A 22408-nucleotide genomic window follows, 5' to 3' on the forward strand; every position below is an offset into this window, starting at 1 on the left:
CATTAGATAAGAATTATTCATTTTACACTTTTTCTTCTCTGCAGCATAAATTGAAAAAATATATTGCAAAGGACAGACATTTTTTGCACTCATACCGGTGTTTCACAAGTTTACTCTACACTAAATCTTCACACGTATGATTTTCTTTTCTAGAAAGCCCTTATCACCTAGACCAGAGCAGTGATCATCCAGGTGGGGGTAGCCTTTGATTTTTTTTTTGCTTTGACACACCGCAAACACATGGGTAATAAAAATGCCACATTGTCTCGGTGAGTTATAGCAGACAGCAGGGTTTGATTTAGGTGCAGTGTGGTTTGCGCAAGGATCTTCGGTGCGTTTAAGTGTGAGTGCGAGTGTGAGTGGTGAAAGCCCCTCCCTGCAAGGTTTGAGCCGCGGGGCCCCCGTGTTGCGCCCCCCCCCCACGCTGAAGCCCTCCGTTCCTGTCGTTCTAGTGTCACATGCTCAAGATCCCAAGGACGCCAGACCCCCCGCCAAAGTCGGCCAGAGAGGTTCTGAGGGGGTGCCGCAGAGACGGATCCAGGGGGCACCCGCACGCAGCGATCACACAGCGTCCACCAGCAGCGACTCCGGCCTCTCTAGCGCCTCCCTGAGGACGGGCCGGTCTTCGAAAAGCCCATCCGAACCAAGAGTGCGGCCGAGCAGACTCGGGTGCGAGCAGGGTGAGCCCCCTAGTGTGATGTCGGAACGCGGGTCGGCCACGGTGGGGAGGCAGGCGGGCCCGGGAGAACTTAGGCCGAAGCAGCAGGAGACGGACATTCTGGACGACGAAGTCCCCGCCCACGACCTGCGCAGCGTAGACAGCCTTGGCACGCTGTCGTCTTCCGATGGGCCGTACGGAGGCCACCACGAGGGAAGCCAGAACTCTCTGCTGTCGGAAGGCTTTGGCAGCGGAGCGGGCGAGGAGTACGCCCTGGCACGCCCACGTGAGGCCAGAGGAGTGGACGGCAAGCGGACGTGCTACTTTCACAGAAGCGCATCCGTTTCCCCAGAAGTGCAGCCCCTGGCTTTTGGCGAGAGAGGCTACTCCACACAGACCTGGGTTCACCACCAACAAATGGTGGCTGCCCAGCAATACACTTTTCGACCCACAGAGGGCGCCGTGAGGTTCTCCCCCAGCAAGCAGAGCACCCTGACGAGGTCGTACGGACCTCAAGACACCCCCACGCACGGGGGAGCCCTGCAGCGGGCTCACAGCATGCCGGTGCATGGGCTCGCAGGTGCACACTCGGACGTCAGAGAAGACGACCTCGCTTCCCTCAACGTGGACATCGACCAATCCATTGACCAGCTGAACCAGCTAATCTTGGATCTGGACCCCACCTTCGTGCCCGTTCCCACTCGATCCAACTCGAGCAAGAGGGGTGGCGGGGCTCTCCTCAACGGATCAGCCGGCCCCTGCACAAACGGAATGAGTTACAGGCTTCTAGGTAATAACGGGACAGTGTTGGAAAGCACACACCAGCCAGGTAAGGCCATAGGTGGGCCGGAAGCCCTTCAAGTTCATGTAACTTTTACTGATCGGTCGTGTTTACAAACCTACAGAGGGGGTAGTATCAGCAAATCAGTGGAATAAGTTGACGTACATCAGAATGTTGAAAGCTGGGGGGCGCCCTGCCTTGGTTCTTTTCATCATTTTGTGTGAGCTTTGTTATCAGAGGCTGCAGAGTTAAATGCGAGTCGGGCGATTCCTGACTTACAGGATGCATTCGGCAACATGCTCTGACAGGAGGGATCTGCCGGAGCAAGTCTGTCACGGGCCGCGTTGCGCAATCCGGTCCATGTAGTACGTGACTCGTTGGGAGAGTGTTTTCCTGGCTGTGAAGCTCGCCCATAAACCAAATATCCGCAACAGATCAAATATTCTTCAGGGATTACGGTTTGTGATATATGAGGAGCGAGTATTTAAGAACTTTAACCTGAGCTGCATTTCTTGTCATGCGTATGGAACCAGCAGCTGTCTCACAATCAGCAAAGGGAATCAATTTGCAAACAGTAGAACAAGTAGGTTCTGTTCAAGGGCTTGACAAACTATTGCATCAAGACGTTTTTACATTTCAAAAGTTATCTGTGGACTATTTTTAGACAATTACATTTTTAACAAGCAATTATTTTCCTTTCTCCCTCTTTTTGGTGCATCTATTATCACAAATAGATAAGAGGACATAAAACCATATGGTCTGTATTTTTCCCTGGCTATATCTCTTACGTATAGCCTGAGTATCTTGGGGTATCTCTTGGGCATCTCCTGGGTATTTCTTGAGTATCTCCTGGGTATAATTCAGCATCTCTTGGGTATCTCCTGGGTATCTTGGGGTATTTCTTGGGTATCTCCTGAGTGTCTTAAGGAATCTCTTGGGTATACTGGAGCATCTCTTGGGTACCTCCTGGGTATCTTGGCTTATTTCTTGAATATCTCCTGGGATTTTAGGGTAGCTTTTGGGTACCTCCAGGATATCTTGCTGTATCTGTTGGGTATCTTCTGTGCATCTCTTGGGTATCTAGGGGTACCTCCTGGGTATCTCCTGGGTATCTTGGAGTCACGTTCCTGCCACTGACATGGAAAAGTTGGCGCTGAACTGACAGTATGAACTGTCTTGCTCATCAGGACACTTTATACCTGCCATCCATCATCATTGTCCAATTAAGTTATATCTGATACTTTACCAAGTGAATGAGTCACTATGAGAAGCTTATTCCAAATATTTGGCATCTCTTACATGAAGAAAACTTTTCTTTGCCCAAATCTGTACCAGTTTCATTTGTGGTCTTGTGCACTAATACTGATATTGAAGCATCTTTGATGAGAATGTGCTGAGGATTCTGTCTGTACACATTGTCTGAGTGTTTAGTCACTGATTATAATCCCCATACTGGGTTTGGGTCTGTAACCTGACCGTGCGATCACCTAAATGAAACGCTACTCTTCGGCACAGTTAGAGCTGTTTCCCTTAAACTACCGATCCAGGAGCAGTAGGAACATGTGAGTAGGAAGTCTCTTTTTTGTGACAGTTTGTACTGTCATGTATGAGACCGGGAAGGCGTGCCAGGCGTGAAACTTGAGCACAGTGAGTGCTTTTGTCAGGCAGAGGTCCGTCGCACTAATATTTCAGCTGCCAGATGTTATCGTTCTCGCCGTATTGAGAGTATCGATTTGAGACTCTGCTCCGTAAGGCGAAAAGAATGTGTCTGAAGTCCGTGACCCCAGCTTTTGCTTCACACCTGTATTCTGCTTTCGGGATGTGATACTTTGCTAATTCCTAAGTACCGCAGTATGACTGTCTGAGGAACCGTTGTGCGACTCAGATTAACGTGCCTCGCTTGCGCTTTTTAATTCCCGCAACTCTAAACGTCGCTTGGGCATTACTGAAATGCTGGAACTGACCCCCAATTCTGCATTTGGCGTCCTTGAAAATGTCTGTTGTCTAAACATCGCAGAAATACAGACATTAGCTACTTTTCCGTGCTTCTCTGAATAAAGATCCATTAGAATTAAATTAAATCACAAGTTTTTTTTTTGTTTTTGTTTAGGGAACCGTGAACCGGGGACTGTCAGCGTCCAAAGATTTCACCTTCGATGCCTCTAGGCCGTCCTTCACATAGCCGTTGGGCTGTTTTTGTGCATCTAGCTGATAAAAACACAGTCACTGTGTTTAGCTCCACTGCTCCTGCTTTTCATGTCAACAGGGTGTAAATCTCGCCTGCATGCAAAAGCCAGCCTGAAAAAAAGCGGGGGAACGAAAACAATCAAACATCTGTTTTTGTGTAAACCACGGCTTGTGGAATTTCCATGACCAAAGTCCCCCGGAGGCAAAGTGTCTCTACCTGTGTTAGGAAACATGTTGATGGATGGCTACTACTCTGGGCGGTCATGCTGTTGTTGAATTACCCCCAAGCTGCAAGAGAAGGTCATCGCTGAGCTTCGTTTACAAATAGATCATCTGTAAAGATCACATTTCAAGCACTGCTATTGCTTCCGGGATGCAGCTACGCTGTTTGTCACCTGGGGATGTAGCTGCAAGATTTGATTGGCGCTAAGGTTTAAAGAAGAGCTAAAACATTGCCCTAAGTTCTCTCCAAATGAAAGGACCTTCTATTATTCTGGCCCTGATGAGTGAAGCACACAGGTGACTATAAGATGCTCTGGTCTACAAACACCACCTCAGGACTAACGTAAACCATCAACATGTGGTCATTAACTGCCCCACCTGAATCAACAGCCGGTGTGTGCTGTCTGTCCTGTGTCTCAGTGACCTTACCGCTGACAGAATACTGCGTGATTCAGTGTCTGTCACCACAGTTTGTGTTCCTTGATGTAATATAGATTTATTGCATGTTTTGTCCTGGTGAATTCTGGTAAAGTTTGGCTCTCTGGCTCACTGGTTCTCTAGAAGTACTCCTGTAAAACATGTATTCGGGGATGTCTTGGATAAACGATTCCAGGAACATCTGGTTAGTTTTATGATGGTGTTGAGGTCCCTTATAGGGCAGTTTCCAGTGTTTCCCAGTGTCTCTGATCGGGGCTTGCAGTCATGTGGTCAGGTCATGTGGGATAGGATTTGGTGGCTGATTTGGTGTTTGTATGTTAGGTTAGATGGCTGTATGTTCACCTTTCATGGTTTTTTCCCTTCTCACCCACCTGCCTGGTAAACCTGGTACTGGAGAACAGGGCTATGAGAACCACTCCCACCATACACCACAATTAGCACTGCAAAAGCATTCTTGTTGCTGTTTGGCTGCCTGACATTAACTGCAAGATCTCAGGTTCACTGTATGTAACAGTACAAACTAGTTCGGTAACTTTATTCCCATTCACATTTACTTGCTGTCGATCTTTACGGCTGAAAATGAAGGAAAACGATCTATGCATCTCAGCCTCACTGGTATATTCAAGGACCGGAACCTTGTCTAGTGACTTTGCTCAGTAAGACTCTTCCGGTTCCAGTGCGCCTGAAGTACCACTGGTCTGTATGTATGTCGCCTGCTTGGTTTTGAGCTCCTCGGCTCTCATTGGTGCTGACATCAGAGCGCTAGGGGGCGGGCGACCTCTGGAAAAGGCAGCGGGGCAGATGGCTGCAGCAGCTGGCTGATTCATGTGGTGGGCAGATGTGTGCAAGAGCCCCCCCTCCCACCCCAAGCAGCTTAGCTCAGGGGGCCTCCTGGAATGTGAGGGGCAGAGAGGAGTCCATCTGACATGACCCAGTTCTGGTTACTGCTTTGTCCTCCATCATTTAGCCCCAGGTCCGATGCAGCAGGCTCCAATTCCCAGAAGTACTCTAAGTTCATGAGATGGTTGGCTTCCTCTCGTTCATGGAACTGCACGTGTCCTTCTTCCCTGGCTGCCCTGGACTAACACATGACTAAAATCTCAGTTCTGTTGTTAATAAACAGGAAACTCAAGCACAAAGTAAAATAAATTGTGAAACATTGTAGAATGCTGTCACTTGATATTAGTAGTAACTACCTTTGAGTAAGGATCTAAGTTGCAGTAGATTCACACTTTGAAACTGTCAGCATAACAGCTTCGCTGTGTGGAACTAATCAGATTGAGTTTGTTCATATGTTCCTTTGCTGTTCTTTGTGTGCGTTATCCTTCTACACAGCTACCAGTATTCAGTGGCACCCTTTAACCAGAAAGGAATTATCTTGTATTAACAATAACCCCAAAAAAATATATACAGTATTAAAACATGTGATGACAGTGTTAGGGGTTTTGTGTTTTCTGGAGAGTGTCCCAGCTGGATCACTGAAAAGATTCAAGCCTCTTAGAGAAAACTCAGTATTCTTTTTCAAAAAATGTGTATTAAGTCGTTTGTTTACATTTAGTTTGTTGATTAAATGTGGATTAAAAATCTTGTAGTTCAATTTATAATGATGTTTACACCAATCATACACATACAGTATAGTTACAATATGCGGTGAAGTAATCCTGGTTAATTCTCCATGTTGGCATGTTCTGATTCTCTGGTCTCTCCCTTCCTCATCTCCTCCAGATACCACAGCTTCTGACTACAGGGCAGGTACAAGACACGGCCTAAGCCGACAGGACAGCGTGACAGAGCACTTGAGGTGGGGAATAGATGACGAGATCCAGAACTCTGCCATCTACACACCTGGTCTGCCATCCTCTCAGGTAGCTGGCTCCGCCCACCCGCAGATCATTGGGGTCATGTTGACAGCACCTGTAACCTACATAATAAAAACAGCAAACATCTGTTACCAAACCATAATAAAAGCCCAAGATGCTCAAAATGTGTGGGAATGTATTAGAAAATTAGTGTACCGTATTTTCCGCACTATAAGGCGCACTCTAAAGCCTTTGATTTTCTTAAAAAATAACAGTGCGCCTTATAATCCAGTGCGCTTTAAACGTGGATTAATTTCTGTTTTGCATACTGAACTCGAAGCGATTTGAATGTTTTAGTATTGAAAAGTGAGTGTATTGTGTAGTGCTTCACGTGTTATAAATTAACAATTTCAAGAGTTATTATGAATACGCTGACTTTTGATTTAGCGGTATAGGACCGTATTATACAGTAAGTGTTCAATTTTGAGTTATTATGAATACGCTGACTTTTGATTTAGCGGTATAAGACTCTTGTTTTTTTACGTGTTAAAGAGTAGTGAAGACGCTCATAAACGTTTGAACAATGTTGACAGTCATTGTGAACACGTGATGTAAAATAAATTTTCGTTGACTGGCTTATCTGACTGTTTTGTTTTGCTTAAAGCGCCTTAAAGTCCGGTGCGCCTTGTATGTGGAAAAAGTTTGAAAAAAGACCACTGATTGACGGTGCGCCTTATAATGCAGTGCGCGTTATAGTGCGGAAAATACGGTATTCGATTCCATTTGCCTTTTTTTATCAGCTATATGCCTTGTTGGGTAGCATAAGAGTGATGAGGCTTTATGTAACCCGACTGCGATGTGTGACGTGTCTTTGAGGTGTTGTTAATGTTTCAGACGAGTCGTCGGTGCAGAAATAACAGTGTGTTGTTCGTATTTGGCCTTCAGCTAGGTATCTTGTACAGGAGTGACAGCATAGAGAACAAGCCACACTGTGAGGAATTTTCTGGAAAAGTGCCTGCTGGAGCAGAGATGGTGGCTTCCACTCCTGCCTTCCCCATCCCTCCGCCAACGCCCTATGGTAAGGGGGGGGGGGGCAGTCTGGAACCTGGAAGCCTGGAAGCCAGTCCAATGGCCTCCTATGCTTAGGGAACTCCTAATGAAATAGCGCCCTCTTCCTCTGTGTGTTAGTACTTTGCATGCCTTTTGCCCATCTTTGTTGGCTCATTGTTGCAATGATTCATTGCATTTCACCTCTGTGCCCGACTTGTTGCACGGGATTCTGGGAAAACGGCTGACACGAGATCTCCGTTCCTCCTCTTCGCAGTGAAAGACGTGTTCGAGTTTTCCCACGCACCTGCCGGATGCCGGCCCGGCGCCTCTCTTGGGATGCAGAGGACAGAGCGCGGTAGGTCTTCGCTTCCTGGGCACACCGTGGTTGCGCTGTTCATCAAGGTGGCTCCTTTGTCAGTCTGTCACAGCATACGTGAGCTCCCCCTAGTGGTTAAGGTGCAGGATAGCTTTGTGTGGGTGCGCACATGTGTACGTTGGTCTGTGTGTGGGCACTTGTGTGAGCACGCCTAGAATAAGAAACACTGTTGACTGATGCATGGTTATTTAATACCTTGACTAATGCGGTAAATCCCCTAATGCTTTGGGATTCCTTTAAGATGACATACAGTCAGTCACCCCCTAGAAGGTGGATGGATTTCATGGGTGTCGCAACCCAAAATTGATGCAGCTCATACAACACATGTACAAGTGTTGCAATCTTTCTTTAGGTAAATTGCCTTAGGTTGCAGGTTTATAATTGCCCGGTTCATTTAGCTAGTGGTTGCGACCAGGAGAACTAGTTCAGCAGATGACCTTGTAGGTCTGCCTTTCAACACTCCAAATGCCTTGCGAAACTCGAATTGTTCAGCGTGTTTCTAAAGTCTTTTAATGGGGACATTGAAGGGTGGCTTTGGCAACCCGCCTCAGGGATTCCCCAAGGCGGAAAACTGTCTGAAGCTACGAAGAAACAAAAACAAACAAAAATCCGGAGTCGTAGAAACTGATATTTGCTTCACATATTTTCTTTTGTTTTGCAATAAGCATAAAAAAGGGATAATAGTCACTGTCATTAATGAGCTAAGGATCCTCTCTCTGGTGCCAGAGATCGTCTCAATGGGGAACAGACCCGTATACTTTCCAGAAGATTCCTTCACAATCTGCTGCGTTTTGACTTGTAACACTGTGGGAGTAACGCTTACTAAAGCCTGTATAGTGATAGATTATGGTATTTGACAAAAAATAAAATTTTATATATATATATTATATATATATATATATATGTGTGTGTGTGTGTGTGTGTGTGTGTGAGTGGTCCAGATATACCTTACCCTGGTCCCCATATGGGAAATCTCTATTTCATAAGAATCTGTGACTGCAATGGAAAAACTGAAAATGCAAAAACTCTTGTATTTTGTTTGGTTAATAATAATAATAATAATAATAATAATAATAATAATGATAATAATTATTATTGTTATTATTATTTCCCCATGGGGAAATTGTCTTTACGCCTCCCTCAACTTGTTCTTTGCAGAGTAAGTTGTCTATGAAGGGCAGCCACCCGTAGCGGTGCCCAGGGAGTTGGGGGTTAAGGGCCTTGATCAAGGACCCGCAGACATGCTGAGGCGGGGTTTGAACCGGCGACCTTCGGTTGTCATAGTTAGCATTAGCATTTTTCCCATAGAAATGAATGAGCGGTCCGCAAAAAGATATGATTACACGACTGTGTGTGTGTGCGTGTGTGTGTGTGTGTGTGTCTGTGTTTTATCTTAATAAACTTAGTAGACAGCTGGAGTCTCAAATGTCTTGTGTATCTGGTATGATTAGACCATCCAAGAAATCGAGACAATCACAAAACAAGTGATGTTCTGAGGATGATCTCAGCCCTGTAGATGAAATCCTTAACTGCAGGACACTTTGATGTGCTATTTCAAAAATGCAGTAGTTGACATTCTCCCAAAGTGATAATGGAGTGCAGATAAGCCTGCATGCCTGGCCAGGGGTCAGAGGTCATCCTCGACATTCTACAGTGTCCTTTGAGGGAACAGATTGTGGAGACAGAGGAACAATGGCCACTGGTCTCTGAATGGAGGGAGGGCAGCTGAACGTCAGTCGGGAACGGGGTCCCCTCTGACCGAGTTGTCCAAACGGAATGACAAAGCCGGAAACAATTGGGAAACTGTTTTCCATCTGGAGATAAAGTGCATGAAGTGATCTTGTTGCGTTTATGACATCATTCACCCGCTCCTGTCATGTCTGGCTCTGTTTGGCCAGGGCAGCGAGAGAGGTGGGGAGGGGAAGAATGGGGGGGGGTGTAAACAGGGGATAGATAAGGTCCCGGGAGAAGGGCTGTCCCCCTTAGAGCTCAGAGCAGTCTGTAACGGGGAGGTTGTGAGGTCCAGGTTCCCGCTGGACGCATCCGAGATTTCCTCCGCAGGACCTGTTCTCCTTCATGACGACTTCTCTCGGTACGTAGACCAGCACGTCTCCTCCGCAGGTCCTCCCAGTCTCTGCCGGCACCTGCAAGAAGGGGGCAAGACAAGAGGAGAATGATAGAAATGGCGTGACAGACTCTTCGGAGAAGTAAACACCTATGGTTGCAGTTTACCATTTGCCGCGTTCTTTTTCATGCTGTTTGTTCTGTCGGAATGAACATTTTTGGGATGAAACCATCACTGGGTTGGGATGGGCGGGTTTTTCTGCTGGATTCTTTGCGCGGTTTCATTGGAATGATCATACTGACTGGTTGCTTTTTCTAGGATTTTTAATCTAAAAAAAACGAGGCCTTTATGGTAAACATCTGCATAATTACGGAGTGGTCTCGTCATCCACGAGACAGTTATATTTCTCCATTATTGTTGCGTGTTTACTTGGGATTCTCTTCTTTTCAATGGCTTCAAATTAGCTCGTCTTTATGTCGCTTCAGCGCAAATTACTGATTGCTGGAAGAATTTATAAGTCAGTGGAGTTTTTTTTCCTCCCACATATTATTAAAGTCACAGATGCCATCATTTGAGTGATGGATCTTGTTTACGTGCATATATTTAAATGGAATGATTGTCTCGTCAGGTTACTAATTTGTGTCGCTGCGCAGATGAGAAATTGACTGCACTGCGATGAATTGCGAGGCAGGGAAAGTGTCACGAAGCTGAAAAAAAAATCCCAACTAGCAAAAGCAGAGTGTGTGTCCTTTCTCCAGAGATTAACTAGTAAAACTCCACAGCATTGTAAATGGCATTTACATAACTGCAAGGACCAGAAACTATCTAGCCATCCAATGGAAAAATACCCTGCATATGTACAGTGATCATTTCAGGCCACTAAACCCACTCTTTCTCTGATGGACGCACTTCATTTCCCTGATTGAGAAGCAGAACTATAAATGTATGTCAGAAACGTGATTATTAGTGTGGCTAATTTTAGTGTTTCGTACCCTTGGGGTAGCATTTTCTTTGTATTCATGCATCTTTCTTTGGCTGCCATTTTCTGGTTTTAAGCTTCTCATGGCGGATTAGGTGCAGAATAGAGCTTCCCTTTCTCCTGAGAGTGGCATGGCGCTACATTTTAAGCATTTTTCCACAAGCAGGCCCTGCCGCAGAGGCCATCTTTGAGGTAATCCATGACCTCGCTCCATCCTGCCTCCTTGGGAGGCTCATTAGAGCCTGGCTGGTTTGGGATGGCCAGCTGGTCCCCGCGAGGCGGCAGCCATCTGGAATGCGTTTCTGCACTATATTTTGGGAGCACTGAAGGTGATTTGGAATCACTTGTGTTTCTATGGAAACATAACAAAGGCTGGAGATGGGGGGGGGGGGGGGGCAGCCTCCATGGAGGGGAGCTTGATGTGTAGATGGTGAACTCAGAATTCCCTCTGGCACCCCTAGGGGTGTGGGGAGGGAGTGAGGTCATATGAAAGCTGGAAGTCTTGTCTGTTAAAAATAGCAGTCGTGAAAATCAGTTTTTATTCTGATGATTCTGTCTGTGGCTTGTGGCTTGGCTTGTCCTGTCCTTTCTCTCACCTTCCTCCATGTGGGTTGTGTGATGGCGAAAGAGAGTGGAGTGGGGGGGGAGTGCAGGTTTTCTGACCCACAGATGGTGACAAAGGCCCCCAGGCGGCATGTTTTAGGCCAGGGGGGAGTGTTTCACCTGAGGAATGCTGCCAGCGGGTGAGGCAATGTGCTTCAAGGTCCTCCGCAAGTGTGTTGGGGAGTCTAATCAGGGGGCCTCCCCAGCCCAATGTCAATGACCACCCCCACCTTCCTGACCCACCCGAACATGCTCAGATCCCTGGCTGTCCACCCCCACCTCAAGAACACATTGGCCAGCCTTGTTGAGACTATGGGTGCAGAACAATTATCTGGAAATCAAAGCCACTGGAACACAGACATCCCCCCCCCACCCCACCCCACCCCTTAGATTACGATTCCACCTTCGAGGTCTCAATGCTGAGGTTCAATCTGAAGAGACACATCCAGCTGCTTGGAGATCGACATCATATCATTGTCCATGTGAGCTTATTTTTCATGGGAGAGTCTCCAAAGATTCAACAAACTTGTACTTGCACATCCTCTTGCACCAGCCAGGGAAGTCCTTGGATCCTCAAAGAATCAGCGATCGCCTGTTTTCCATGGTCCCCATTGATTCCCTATTCACTCATTCCCTACATTACCTTCCCTATATAGTGCACATTATAGGCAGCTAAGGAGCTAATTTGAAATACAGCTGTACACTTCTGCGCTCCCCAGTTGTGATACCCGCCAATCCGAACATTCATTCAGCAGTACAGGGAGAAGCTAAGGTGATTTTTTTTTTTTCACTTTTGGCCGGTGAACTTAGAAAAATGGAACTTACCAGCCGAAATGGAAAGTCTGACTTGAATTGATTTTCAAGTAAGGAGCTGCGCTGTGCACAGCGGGGTTGGTACCAGCAATGAACACCTCTAAGACAAGCTGGAGTCAGGCTTTCCAGTGGGGGGGGGGAACCCAAGGAACTGGTTTTGCCATCATTTTATAGCAGATGTAGTGGTTTATGACTGATTGGTTCTGTTGTGTGTTTACCTGAAGAGTCCAGGGGATACCCTGAGAGCCTGGGTCACTCCGCGGTGTCGCTCGATGGGGAGGGCTTCCCCGTGGCTTTCCCGGCGCCCCCCAACCCTGCTGCATACCAGCGGCCATTCGCGTCCATGCGTGCGGCATCTGTCGACGGTCTCGTTTCCAGGACGGAGAGGTACTGCCCGTCATTAAGTACTAAATCTAATTAATGCAGGATTGCACCTCAAAGGGGTCCAGTCCCATTCTGTACATATATACATAGTTGGGGGGACAGTGTGTGGCTCAGCCGGTTACAACACAGTGCCTGCGATTGGAAGGTCACTAGTTCAAGTCCCAGGGTCAGCATAGTGATTTCACCAGTGGGGCCTTGAGCAAATCCCTAACCCCCAGTGACACCGGCCCACCCAAGTATGTATGTCATTTTGTATGAAGGTATATGCTGAATAAATTAAATGTGAAAATGAACGTCATACTATGCTGATGAATTATTATAATTTCTATAAGGAGTCCATGCACAAGCTTCATATCATCCATGTTCTCCTCCATAGTGGACGTCTTGTGAAGTGGTACTGTTACAAACTGTTAGAAAATATTTTAGCTGATTTGCAGATACTATGATGGACCAGGGCGGTCATGGAGCATTAAGTTCACTGCATTGTATGTTCTAGCCTGAATTCTAAGCCCCGACTGAGGCAGCAGTGCTCTCTCGGTGGGTCTGGACCTGGATTCACCTCCCAGTACCCTGGATCCTTGGAGTACAACCCGCAGACCCAATATGGCCCCACCCACACGAACGACGGCACCCCCTCCTACCACAGCCGGTACCCTCCGAGCTGCAGTTCTGGCCAGAGCTTTGAAGAGCATGACAGTTCCAGTCCCGGCGGGGGGGATCTGGGTGTGAACGGGGTTCCGGAGCAGCCGCCCCTCCCGGAGAAGAGGAGGGTCTCCCAGGGAGAACATGGCTTGGGGTTTGGGTCTCACGTCCCAAGCAACCACAGTGGGAGCCCCACCAACATCCCCTGCGGAAGCCCCCTACCAGACCCCTTGGCGCGAGCTGCGAGTGCACCCCCGTCGGTACATGGTACGCCCCTACATCCCCACTCCGGCTTTGCTTATTCCAAACAAAGCCAGACTCACAAAAGCCTCAATGCAACATAAGCCTGTAGCTCTCTTCTGTCCCTAGAGTAGGTTTCCACCTTTGACAAATCCCGATACACTTACAAGACCCCTGTGGCCCCCTCCTCTCTATGCACCTGATCAATATGCATCACCCGGATTTTAATGGGTGCCTATCGTTTGTGCATTTTGTGCCTTCTAAGATGTGTTCGCTGGCAAGCAGGAGACCGTGAAGTTCGTGCAGGACACATCTAAATTTTGGTACAAGCCAGACATCTCAAGAGATCAAGGTTAGTGTTTTTTTGACATCAAAAATCTCAACCTGTGTGTAATTTGTATAGCATCTGTACACATTCATATAACATGTAAAATGTACTCTTGTATTTCTGCATGTTAAAACTTCTGATGTCGTATGTCACGCCAGGAAGAGAACCACGCTGCACTTGTCACACTCAGTCTTTTGTGTTTCCAAACTCTTGCAGCCATCGCGGTGTTGAAGGACAAAGAGCCTGGATCCTTCATAGTTCGGGACAGCCACTCATTCCGGGGTGCCTACGGACTGGCCATGAAGGTGGCCACACCCCCTCCCTCTGTGCTGCAGCAGAGCAAGAGAGGTGGGCTCTTCCCCTCAGTTGATAGGATAAACAGCGCCCTCTGTCAGACTTGCAGGGAAGTGCAGATGCTATTTGTTAACTCGGGAGAACTAACATAGAAGCTATAATACACATAACACCCCCTTGGCTGTAGGGCCGGTAAACCCCAGGTATCTCCTCAAGAGTGGAGTTTGACTTGTCATGCCTGTGAAAGGGGAGAGGAATCCATCACAGCTGGGTGCCATCTTTCCAGCGTATTGCGTAGATAGAATTGGTGTTAAATGTGTGCGGATCTGCCGTTTGTCAGATGTGATCAATGTGGAAAAGCATAGTCAGTCTTTATTATTATATAATCGGTTTAGATGCTGGTGCTTCCTTTATATTTACTTATAGCTTCTCAGTATCTTAATAATTTGTACTCTGGCAAAAGCAGAGATTAAATGCAGGTCCCTCATGTCTGTGCTGTCTGCGTTTTGCAGGGGGTGACCTGTCTAATGAGCTGGTCCGGCACTTTCTCATCGAGCGCACGCAGAAGGGTGTACGGCTCAAAGGGTGTCCCAAAGAGCCGAACTTTGGTAAATCACCTCTCCCCAGTTTTATCTCCCTCTCAAAAACCTTGCAGTGCAGTGTGCGGGTGTGTGAGCCTCTGCGTGTATCCTTGCATTCAAAATACAGCAGGCAAAAGTAATGGAGAGTCTCCCCCTAGTGGCAACACTGAAAGATAACCATGTCCTGTAGTTATGAGGCTAGCAACAAGAAATGAGAACCCCCGATTCATGAATAAAGTCTTTAACTTATTCCTGAAATGTATGCACATTCCTTGAAACTTGATATAAATTGTTACTGTTTATTGAACTAATTCAAATTCTTTTTGTTGTATTGACAAACAATATGAATTTGAATGTGACTGTGAAAGAGCCGAATGAATGTGGTACCAGGTGCTGAGTCTTCACAGTGCATCGGCTTCACAGTGCATCGGCTTCACAGTGCATCGGCTTCACAGTGTATCGTCAAAGGCGCTGAGGCGTTCCTCATGTGTTTGCTCCCACAGGCAGCCTCACCGCCCTGGTGTGTCACCACTCGGTCAGCTCACTGGCCCTGCCCTGCATGCTCATCATACCTGACCGAGGTGAGCACTCTGTCACCTTGCTCCTATTGACCTGGCTGCCCAATCCTGCCCTGCTGCTTTCACTTTCATCCATCTCCCCAGTTAAGCTGATTTTTAACCATGACCCTAACTTTGAACATTTGTCCAAAATAATTTCATCCATTCCAATCCATTCTATCACAATCCAATGCATTACAGTCCAGTTCTGTCCATTCCAATCCAGTCCATTCCATTCAATTCCAATACATTGCAATTCAATCCATTCTATTCTAATCATTCCATTCTTTTCCAGTCCAGTCCATTCCCTTCCACTCCCATTGAGTCCATTTTGATCGATTCCCATCCAGTTGATTCCATTACATTCCAATTCACTCATTTCCAATTCATTCCATGCCAGTTCTTTCCAGTTCATTCAATCCAATTCATTCTACTCCATCCCACTCTAATTCAGTGTGATTTGCTGACCGTTAACTAATCTGATAGCAAAAGAATCATCGTTATATTTAGGACAAATTGCACTTTTTCACTTTTCAGTTCAATCACTTTCTGTTTACTTTGAGCCCTTGCTTGTGGTTTGTAAAGCCTGAGAAAACAGAATGGGCCGGTGAGTGAGATGTCGATGTGTCAGAGCCAGCCTGAGTCCTGGTCTCCTGCCTTCTACAGATCCTCTGGAGGACATCGTAGGGCCTTCAGCACAGACAGCTGCCAACTCAGCGGCAGAGCTGCTCAAACAGGGAGCAGGTACCAGCAATGTATCTGCAGATACATTACATTTTCAAAAGTGTCTGTACATCATTTCAACACACCAAGATATCATCATCAATTTCAAAAATTATTCTAAGCAAGACATCCACAATATTTTGAGGTTGATTACAAATACACTAGTGGCCAAAATTATGCAAACGCTTCAAATTTTTACAGATTGCAGAACTTTATTCAGCCATTGCTCCATTTACTTTTTAATCTCTAATGTATGATTTTACAAATCATACACGATTTTGGCCACTATTGTATTTAATTGGCACAAATTGGAATATCTGTCTAACAACTGCTTCTACTGCTTATATTAGGGTTGGAGTGTCTCTTAAGACATTAAGAATTAATGAAACACCACTACCCAAAAAACGACTGACATGTAACGCTTCCTAAGCTGTGGGTTCTCCCTTCCAGCCTGTAATGTGTGGTTCCTGGGCTCTGTGGAGATGGAGTCCCTAACAGGCTACCAGGCTGTGCAGAAGGCCACCAGCCTGACCCTGGCCATGGACCCTCCACCCATCTCCACGGTGGTGCACTTCAAGGTGTCCGCCCAGGGCATCACCCTCACGGACAATCAGAGGAAGTGAGTGCCACCTCCACTACGCCCCAGGGTCATGTGACATTTTCATGGGGGGGAGGGGCACATCATGCTGCAGTAGGGGGTGGACATGGGTTCAGGTAACCTTGCCAAGCACCAAGACGATGCCACCACACACATTCCAGTCATGCAGTTCAAAACCCAAACCATGTGACAGGAGCACAGATGAACGTTATAGCAATCCAGGCTAAATCCCTCTGTTTTTCTGTTTCTAGACTATTCTTCAGGAGACATCATGCTGTCAACACTGTCATATTCTGTGCCTTGGACCCTCAAGACCGGAAGTACGTTAACTCCAGTTTCTATAATGAATTAAACATACTTTTAAGGGAATTATTTCACAACCGGAAATAGCCTGTAAATATTGTCTCTTTCCATTCGTCCCGTGTAGGTGGACCAGAGATGGCTCTTCCTTAGCGAAGTAAGTCTATCTCTGTGTTTCTGTCTGAGACCTGGCTTATCTGGATCAAAGTGAAAATGACCAGCTGTAGTGCTCCAACGCATTAAAAACCCAAGTCAGGTTCCAGCTTCTTTTTAAATTCCATACTAAACTAAAAACATAAGCTCAACCAGGCCTGATTCCACAGTGTGACCAGAGAATATTTGGTCTGCCCAATTATGAGCCTGGCTCATCCAATCATGAGCCTGACCCACCCAATCACGAGCTTGGCCTGCCCAATCATGAGCCTGGCCCACCCAATCACAGATTGTTTTTTTATTATTATTTTAATTAGGAAGGAAACAAGCTATCTTTTTAAAAGGGAAAACATATTGGACTCATCTCTCCACAGGATCTTTGGCTTCGTGGCGAGAAAGGGGGGCAGCGCCACAGAGAACGTGTGCCACCTGTTTGCCGAACACGACCCTGAGCAGCCGGCCAGTGCCATCGTCAACTTTGTCTCCAAGGTGATGATCGGGTCAGCAAAGACCAAGTAGGACCACTGCAGATCCCATGGACCGCGCTCAACCTTGCATACGATATGACATATAGTTCGGATTCCAGGTCATTCTCCTGAAACTGCACACATGGTCGTTCATACTATCTGTCTGGGGGTGACTGCTTTGACTTTGTTGGCAAAAGTCTAATGCGGCTCATTCCCGAGTACCTTTGCTGTTACCTGGCGTCTCCAAAATGTTCGTTTGAAAGGTACTCGACAGAACACCTTTATCCAGTGCTTGTTATTTTTAATCGTTATTTTGTACTGTTAATACTGTATATACCCATATCCCAGATTAATGCCAGTGATGCAACATTAACACAGCTTCAGATCAAATACTAACAGCTATTTCACGGATGTAAATGAACGTAACTTATATTGGTGCTGTTTTGTAAACTGGACGACACTGCTCTCTGTAAATATGTTTGGTGATCTTGCTGCTGAAGCCCCTCATCACCATTATTTTATTTAGCTACCTGTCCCTTAAAAATACCATTATATAAACACTAGAGTATTTTTGTATTTAAACTCTAATATATTCTATCAACGCATTGCTATGTTTATATATAGTACATTTTTATTGAGATAAAAACCTCATCGTTCTATATACGCAACAGTGTTTAATTGATATATGTAGCTTATTTACGCGTTTTTTTTCCAGTTATGTTATTTATCATTGTTTACTTTTGATAATTATTTTAAAAGACGTTTTGAAGACATCATGCATACTTTCAGTGTATTGAGTGTCTTAAGGTTAAATAGTTTGATGTCTATAATATTCTGAGTATTTTAGGACTTTTTTTTACAAGAAGGACCGACCTGCCTGTGCTCTATTTGTATAGTTTGCAAATAATTGTATAATTTCTAATATTTCACACAATAATGTACATATAATAGTCAACTAAACAATAAGGAAGCATTTTGTTGCAAACTGTTGGTGTTACTAGTTGGGAGTTTGACAGACTCAACCACAGCCAGAATCAGTGACTTTTAATGACTTAATACCCAATACAGTATTTCACTGCACCCTCGTATTTCTATACTGTATATATGCAAATGGAAATGGAATGTTTATATATGTTTAAAAAATAAAAATCTGAACATTCCTTAAATACTGTATGTTGATTGTTCATTTTGAGTTTCTTTACTCTATCCTGTATGATTTACTAACTAGCAAAAATTGTATTTTTTTTCTATGTCAGCATGTAAAACCATTTAAAATAATGTCTTGTAATTTATATACCTCTAAAAGTACAACAGCATCCAACAGTGGACTGGAAAATTATAAATAGCAATAATTATATAGATTTTTTTTCTACTGGACTGCTTGGTATAAATCATTCAAACCATTGACTGAAGCTGGTTATTATTTGCCTTTATACCTTTATATGTATAGAGCTTTTCAAGCCAGGGAGCACAAAGTGCTTCACATTATGACAGGCAGGACCAACAGAGGAATAAAGTAACAGAAACAAATAAAGGAAACGACATTCCAGGTAAACAGTCAAAAATGATGAAAAGATACAAATTATAATGTATGCAAGAACAAATTAAATAAGTGAAATAATGTCTAATGAAATAAAATCTATAAAACATTAAATGCAAATTAAGAGATAAATACATTTACAAAGGTTATGGAATAAAAGTATGTGTTTAAACAAGGCTTAAAGATGGCTAGCGAGTCAGCCTATGTAATGCTTAGAGGTTAAACCGTTCCAAAGTCTGTGAGCCATTGCAAAAAAACTGCTGTATCATCTTTGGCTGAACTTTGGAACGGCAAGTAAACGTGATCTGATGATCTTAAAGGTCTGGCTGTTTGATAGGATACCAGCAATTCAGAATAATACTCTGGAGTTAGATCATGCAAGGCCTTAAAAGTAATTAAAACTTTTTGATAAATTCTAAATTGAATTGGAAGCCAGGAAAGTGATGCCAAAATGAGGGTAATATGTTCATGGGCCTTTGATCTCCTAAGTAATCTAGTTGCAGTCTTCCATACCAACTGCAGATGAACAATAGCAGAGCCGTTCATTGTAGCAAATATGTCATTACAATAGTCCAGGCAAGATGTCATAAAAGCACGATGATCTGTTCAGTATCTTCAAAAGATAAGCTATAACCTACACATTATTCCTCAGCTGATAAATGCCAGAATGTACCAGTTTATTTATATGAGGTTCAAAGTTCAAATTGGAATTGAAAAGTACCCCTAAGTTCCCAGACACCAGTTTAATACTATGTGCCAATGAACCCAAAGCCTGCTTAACATGACCCGTATTCTATTATGAGCCAATTAATAAAATCTCTCTTTTATCAGTGTTAAGCTGAATAAAGTTATAGGACATCCAATTTCTCACATCATTAACACAAGCTGATTTAATCCATAAATTAGATGCACCATTTGCATCCAAAGACAGGTAGAGCTGTAAATGTAGAGCTGTAAATCATCAGCATAAACTGTGAAAGTTAATGTTGTATTGCTGGATGACGAGTCCAAGAGGGAGTATATATAGAGAAAATAAAATTGGACCTAAACTTAAGCCTTGGGGTACCCCACATATAAGTATGGAGGGAGAGGAAATTTCTTTGCCGACAGCAAATGCAAAAGTTCTATTTGATAGATATGAGAAAAACCAGGCCAAAGCAGTTCCTCATATTCCCACCCACTGTTTTAATCTACTGATCATGATAGCATGATCATGCCAATTTTGTCCGCAAAATTCATCTGATGTAGTTACGGGTCGAAGGGGGTTTTTTTTATGCAAAACATCTGTCATTTGTTAGTGTTGGCGCCCGTCCATCCCTACCCTTCATGTCCCTACCCTGTTTGGCCAGCAGGTGTCGCTGGCCATCACACCTTTTTACTCCCTGTCTAACCCTTGTGTATTCCACTGCTCCTTGGACTATTTTAGGGCTCAGGGGATTGAGTGTGTGGCATAGTGGCTGTAACCATACAATCAAGGGTGCAAAGCCAGCCTTACTTGCTTTGTTGAATTATTGACTTTTGCTGCTTCTAGTATTTGCTTCCCTACTTTGGTTTGCCCTGCTTGTGTCCTTTTTAATTTTTTTCCTAGTTTAGTCAGCCCTCTATAATGCTCCCTAGTCTGTTTCCCTGACTTGGTGATTGTTATAGTTCCTTAGTCCTTGTGCGCATTTAGTGTTTCTCATTGTTCCTGTGTCTCTCTTGATTGCTTAATTGATTATTAATTGCACCTGTTCCTTCTTTGCCCTGGTGTTCCTGTGTATTTAAGTGCCTGCCTGTGTTCAGCTCCTTAGTCAGTCATTGTGTGCTGTGTAGCTGCATGTAGTTGATCTGTTTAGATTCTGGGTCTGCTCCCTGTGTTACCCCGTTCCCAGTCTTTACTTGTTCCTTAATTGTGCTTAGTTTCTTGGTTTTTTTAGTTAATTCTTTATTTTTCCCGGTTTGATTTCTGCCCCCTTGTGGTCTGCTTGTTTTGTTGTATTTTCCTCGGTGTGTTTTTAGTTGTATTAAAAAAAAACCTGTTATCTCGTGAGTCGCCGGTGGATCGTCACACTAATTTCCCCGCCTGAATCATGTCTCGTGTTAATAATAGTCATTTATCTTTTGCGATTAAATATTTGACATTTTATATATCTGTGTGTCACAAAGGTACTTTATTATAGATTTCCTGTTAGAATAAAACAAGAAGGTATGCATCAATATGAAGGAAAGCGATAGTGGCGTATTCTTTATTTTGGTCTACATTGACTGGGGTTATTGATTTTAAACTTGAAGGATGCAGGAGCCGATTTCAGCCGTAACATTTAATCCTCTCTGTAATACTGTGACAAGGCTCCAAGTGGGAAACAAAACAATGAATGGAGAAATGGAAAAATCCTATGCAGTCGCCCCTCCAGATTGACGAAATTGGCATTTGTGGTTCCCGTTTTTCGTACGTTGGCGCCATAGATCACAGAATCTCAGCAATTACGCTTAAGCCGCAATACAGGCCTAGACATTACTGGAAATGATTTGGATAATATAAAATTATTAATATGAATATTATTGTTATTTAATATTTGTTACTATAAGTGCATACTCAAGCTTTAATATTAAAAGGTTGTTTTTGGTAAAAAAAAAAAAAAAACTCATAGATATACGCATCTTGGCTTTGGTACGCTACACATCTACACATCACAGCAACCAACCTCACTTTTAAACTATTACGTGCTGCTACTTTTGCGTTTCTAATAATAGATCCAAGCAGGTCTACTATTCACACATTTTCACATTCACGTGATCTTCCTCCTCTAATCTTGTAAAATGTGAAGGGGTGACGTTACGAGATTTTAATATATCAATGAATGCATGATTTGCTAATGCCAACGATATTTTAAATATAGGCCTACATATTTTATACTGCGCATATTCGTATGTATTCAGAAACAATACATTGTTTTCACCAACAAATGTAACAGTCGTCCTCTACTTTTTGACCAGCAGGTGGCACTAAATAACAACGAAATTAGAGAGAAATGCAGGCGAACTTCAAAGCAGTAGTTTTCAATTTTTTGCACATTTTGTAATGCTTTAATTTATGACCCTTTTAGTCAACATGAGACCAAACTACTCCGTGCGTCTGCTTTACAGAAACATCAGATTTTAATGTAATGATATTTTGAAATAATTTTACATTCATTTGGTTCTTAGGCTTATAATCATCTGAAAGTAGGATAGCGATATCTGACATTCTTTTTAATCCCCGTCTAAGTAACTTTTATCCTTGTACCTTTAAGAACAGATATAATTTGAAGTTACCTCAGTTCAGATTAAAAAAATGTAAACTAAGGTGCCCCAGATAAGATTCTCTGCTAAGAAAATACAGATTTGTTTTCCTTGGCAACTTTTCTTCGAGAAACATGCATACACACATTAAGCTTGGGTTTCCAGAAGGCAGTGAAAGATCTGCAGGTCGCCCTAATCGACTGCAAGTCGGCGCATGCCTGTTTTTCAATTGAGGCTGCTAGGAGAGCTTCAAATTGCAGGGGACGTTCACCCAGATGAAGACAGAAGATTGAGACGTCCATCCCTGGACAGTTTTCAGGGGTGGGGGGGGGGCGTTCCTAAGGAAGACCTAGAGGGGGAGTCAGGGGA

General features: G+C 44.4%; 1 protein-coding gene across 2 annotated transcripts in view; it reads left to right on the forward strand.

Moving 5' to 3' along the window:
* The window catches only part of LOC111845929 (tensin-3-like), a 33970-nt gene extending 15566 nt beyond the window's left edge, over window positions 1-18404 (forward strand). The window contains exons 13-27 of one of the 2 annotated variants that reach the window (XM_023815662.2): window positions 453-1487; window positions 6012-6151; window positions 7031-7163; window positions 7410-7490; window positions 12196-12358; window positions 12852-13264; window positions 13503-13589; window positions 13782-13913; window positions 14372-14467; window positions 14944-15021; window positions 15664-15741; window positions 16171-16339; window positions 16570-16638; window positions 16746-16775; window positions 17146-18404. In XM_023815662.2, the coding sequence (XP_023671430.2) occupies window positions 453-1487; window positions 6012-6151; window positions 7031-7163; window positions 7410-7490; window positions 12196-12358; window positions 12852-13264; window positions 13503-13589; window positions 13782-13913; window positions 14372-14467; window positions 14944-15021; window positions 15664-15741; window positions 16171-16339; window positions 16570-16638; window positions 16746-16775; window positions 17146-17290 (2849 nt within the window). In that variant the 3' untranslated portion in view covers window positions 17291-18404. The remainder of the gene's footprint in view (window positions 1-452; window positions 1488-6011; window positions 6152-7030; window positions 7164-7409; window positions 7491-12195; window positions 12359-12851; window positions 13265-13502; window positions 13590-13781; window positions 13914-14371; window positions 14468-14943; window positions 15022-15663; window positions 15742-16170; window positions 16340-16569; window positions 16639-16745; window positions 16776-17145) is intronic. The other variant, XM_023815664.2, reaches the window with a different exon arrangement.
* Window positions 18405-22408: the final 4004 nt, after the last annotated feature.

This window comes from Paramormyrops kingsleyae, chromosome 4, assembly GCF_048594095.1.
Source record: "Paramormyrops kingsleyae isolate MSU_618 chromosome 4, PKINGS_0.4, whole genome shotgun sequence".
Lineage (NCBI taxonomy): Eukaryota > Metazoa > Chordata > Actinopteri > Osteoglossiformes > Mormyridae > Paramormyrops > Paramormyrops kingsleyae.